The following is an 866-nucleotide window of genomic DNA, read 5'->3' as shown; positions in this document are numbered from 1 at the left end:
CTGCTGCTGCTGCTGCTGCTGCTGCTGCTGTCCCCCGCTACAGACAACGGCAACAGCTGCAGCAGCTGCTCCCAATCAACTATCACCCCGCTGCTGCTGCTGCTGCTGCTGCTGTTGCTGCTGCTGCTGCTGCTGCTGCTGGTGCGCCTAGACAGCAGCAGCAGCAGAGATCTACATAAAGGAACGGGGCTCTGCTCTGCTTCTCTTGCTGCTGGGTGTGCAGCACACAGAAACAGCAGCGCGTTGAGGCCAGGCCTTGCTGCATGCAACTCACTGCTGCTGCTGCTGCTGCTGCTGCTGCTGCTGCTTCTGCTGCTGCTGCTGCGGTGCACAGGAGGCACCAGCAGCCGCACAAGCTGCTGCAGCAAAGACTTCAGCATGCTGCTGGTTATTCCTGCTGATGATTCATCTCGTGCTGCTGCTGCTGCTGCTGCTGCTACTGCTGCTGCAGAGGGAGGAGACACGGGTGTTCTGGCCTTGGCGCTGCTGCTGCTGCTGCTGCTGCTGCTCTTGCTACTGCTGCTGCTGCTGCTGTTGCTGCTGCTGCTGCTGCTGCTGCTGGCACTCTCCCCTGCTCGTGCAGCAGAGACCTCACACAGCAGCTGGAAGAAGGCGAGGACAAGCTGAGCAGCAACAGCAGGATTTGCTGCTGCTGCTTGCTGCAGCAGCAGCAGGCTTGAGTTGTAGCTCTCCTTCAGTAGTCTCCCTCCGTGCTGCCCTGCTGCTGCTGCTGTTCCCTCTTCTGCTGCTGCTGCTGCAGCAGACACGTGGAATTGCTGCAGGTGGCAGAGCACGCGCATCAACCCCATATAAAACGCAGGCTGTAGAGCCTGCTGCTGCTGCTGCTGCTGCTGCTGCTGCTGCTG

At 60.5% G+C, this 866-nt stretch overlaps 1 protein-coding gene across 1 annotated transcript; it reads right to left on the bottom strand.

Moving 5' to 3' along the window:
- Window positions 1-75: 75 nt before the first annotated feature.
- On the bottom strand, window positions 76-800 carry EMH_0000140 (uncharacterized protein; the record flags this gene model as incomplete). The annotated part of the gene is made up of 2 exons (XM_038022215.1): window positions 76-147; window positions 354-800. 2 exons carry the CDS (start codon window positions 798-800, stop codon window positions 76-78), a joined length of 519 nt encoding a protein of 172 aa, XP_037878069.1.
- Between the last annotated feature and the right edge of the window lie 66 nt (window positions 801-866).

Source organism: Eimeria mitis, genomic scaffold, assembly GCF_000499745.2.
Source record: "Eimeria mitis Houghton genomic scaffold, Emh_scaff12233, whole genome shotgun sequence".
Classification (NCBI taxonomy): Eukaryota; Apicomplexa; class Conoidasida; order Eucoccidiorida; family Eimeriidae; genus Eimeria; species Eimeria mitis.
This window is presented reverse-complemented; position numbering and strand designations above follow the sequence as displayed.